This window comes from Anneissia japonica, unplaced genomic scaffold (genome assembly GCF_011630105.1).
Source record: "Anneissia japonica isolate Jap-2015-1 unplaced genomic scaffold, ASM1163010v1 scaffold41013_len3510_cov139, whole genome shotgun sequence".
NCBI lineage: Eukaryota > Metazoa > Echinodermata > Crinoidea > Comatulida > Comatulidae > Anneissia > Anneissia japonica.
In genome coordinates this window covers 1702-3510 of record NW_022750165.1, presented here as the reverse complement: position 1 = coordinate 3510, position 1809 = coordinate 1702, and the positions used below count along the sequence as shown (strand labels likewise).

Genomic DNA, 1809 nt, shown 5'->3' with positions numbered 1-1809 from the left:
GTCACCCCCTCCCCCCACTGAAATTGTTCAAAATTTAAAAAAATCACACTTAAGTAGTTAAAAATCATCTCAAATCACTTTTTTTTGTGAGCAAGAACCTCTTACCTAATCATACCCCCAAAAAGCTTGCACCACCAGTTGTGTCCCCTTCCCCACTGGAAATGTTCAAGACAAAAGATTAGACAAAAGTTTATTAAAAATTTTGTGAATCACATTTTACCTTGGCATTTTTTTTTATGGCCACAGCATGCTAAGACAATCAAGCAAAACTCCGATAACAAGAATGCTACTAAAGGTGATCTGGTAGCAGTTGAGAAGAGGATCTGCAGTTGGTGTAGGACTGAGGAGCAGATGAAGATCCACACAGAGGCCATTGCCATGGCAGACCAAGTTGCAGAGTTCTATACTGAAGTATGTTCACAATTTGCGGTATCTTGCTGCATAAATCCGTTTTTAGGTTTAAGCTACATTTACACTAGTCACGATTGCGACACAACAACGACATACAGATGTGTGCAGTGTTGAAAAATACAAACTACGCGATGATATGTTGATGTCGTGTCGTAATCGTGTCTAGAGTAAATATGGCTTTCAAATGTAAGTTTATAAAAGTTGAGGATTGATTTACACAAAATATCCAGAGAATGTAATCTTAGTAATAACAGTAATTTTTTGAAATTATGAACAACTCAATTGGAATTGAATACTGAACGACAGTGCACTGTGGTAGATCCAAGTATGATAATAATTTAACTTCAGAATGAGGGTGTTATTCATTTACTATAAAGCTACACGTGTAGTGATCATGTGTTTTTCTTGTTTCAGACGTACCATTTGTTGGAGTGGACGTGCGTCCTCATTGCTTACTCCATTGTATCACAAAGCAAATTAATGAGGAGAATTTCTCACCTGCTACCTCAGCTTCTTATCGTTCTAGAGACAATGGATGAGGTTTGTCATTTCTCATATTGCAATGGACTGAAGTCTGAATGGATTGGTTCTTCTGGCCATTTAAACAGGAAAGAATAGTAGAACTCCTGTTAAGGGGCACCCTCTGGACCAAAGAAGGTGTCTCCTTAATAGGGTTGTCTGCTGAATAGGGGTAGGCCATAGTGTTAAAAGATATACTTTCACTCATTTTATGGCCAAAAATTGTACCCTAAATAGTGGTGTTTCCTTAATAGGGGTGTCCCAAAGGAGAGGGTTCTACTTTATCATAATAAAATCATGAAAATCTCAAATTTTCAAATTGTGCACCCTCATTTTCCTTCAGTGAAATTAACTTCATACCTGTATCAATGTCATCATAGAAAGTTTTCTTTTTTTTTAGATTGTTTCTAAAAAGAAGATTAGTTGCGAGAATGCAAAAAAGACGTTCAGACAACTTCTGACAAGCGGCAAGAAAAGGCGCCAGATCTTATATGACAGTGCAAGTACTGTGAGGGTTGAAGAGGGAAAAAAATTAACAAAGGAAAGGAATTAAAGAAAAAGATAATTTACAAGACACTTTTTCAGAATTGAGAAATCAAAACAGGGCCAGCAATACTGTACGTGCGTTTCAAACAAGCACAGATGTTGTCCCACAAACACAAGCGTTTGCATAAGTTTAAACACTGTCATTTTGTGGGACCATAGCAAAATATCCTAGAAGCAGGGCTTATTGGAAATTTCCATTGACAATTAGGAAGACCATTTGAACATTGAATTCCAAACTCATCTTAGTTATTGCGCAATATACTGTTATTTAACTATCACCATGACTATTCTTACCATTAATCAGTTTATATGATTGATCAATAAATCTGAACC

At 36.5% G+C, this 1809-nt stretch overlaps 1 protein-coding gene across 1 annotated transcript; it reads left to right on the top strand.

The window, feature by feature from the left end:
- Positions 1 to 230: 230 nt before the first annotated feature.
- LOC117121268 lies at positions 231 to 1796 on the top strand. Its single transcript, XM_033266401.1, has 3 exons — positions 231 to 411; positions 826 to 951; positions 1331 to 1796. The coding sequence occupies exons 1-3, from the start codon at positions 352 to 354 to the stop codon at positions 1481 to 1483; spliced, it is 339 nt and encodes a 112-aa protein (XP_033122292.1). The 5' UTR covers positions 231 to 351; the 3' UTR covers positions 1484 to 1796.
- Positions 1797 to 1809: the final 13 nt, after the last annotated feature.

Excerpts from the sequence above, each read along its gene's own strand:
- LOC117121268 (XM_033266401.1), top strand. The coding sequence starts at position 352 with ATGAAGATCCACACAGAGGCCATTGCCATGGCAGACCAAGTTGCAGAG. Across the intron at positions 412-825 it reads TTGCAGAGTTCTATACTGAA|ACGTACCATTTGTTGGAGTG; the intron begins GTATGTTCACAA and ends TTCTTGTTTCAG. Across the intron at positions 952-1,330 it reads TTCTAGAGACAATGGATGAG|ATTGTTTCTAAAAAGAAGAT; the intron begins GTTTGTCATTTC and ends CTTTTTTTTTAG.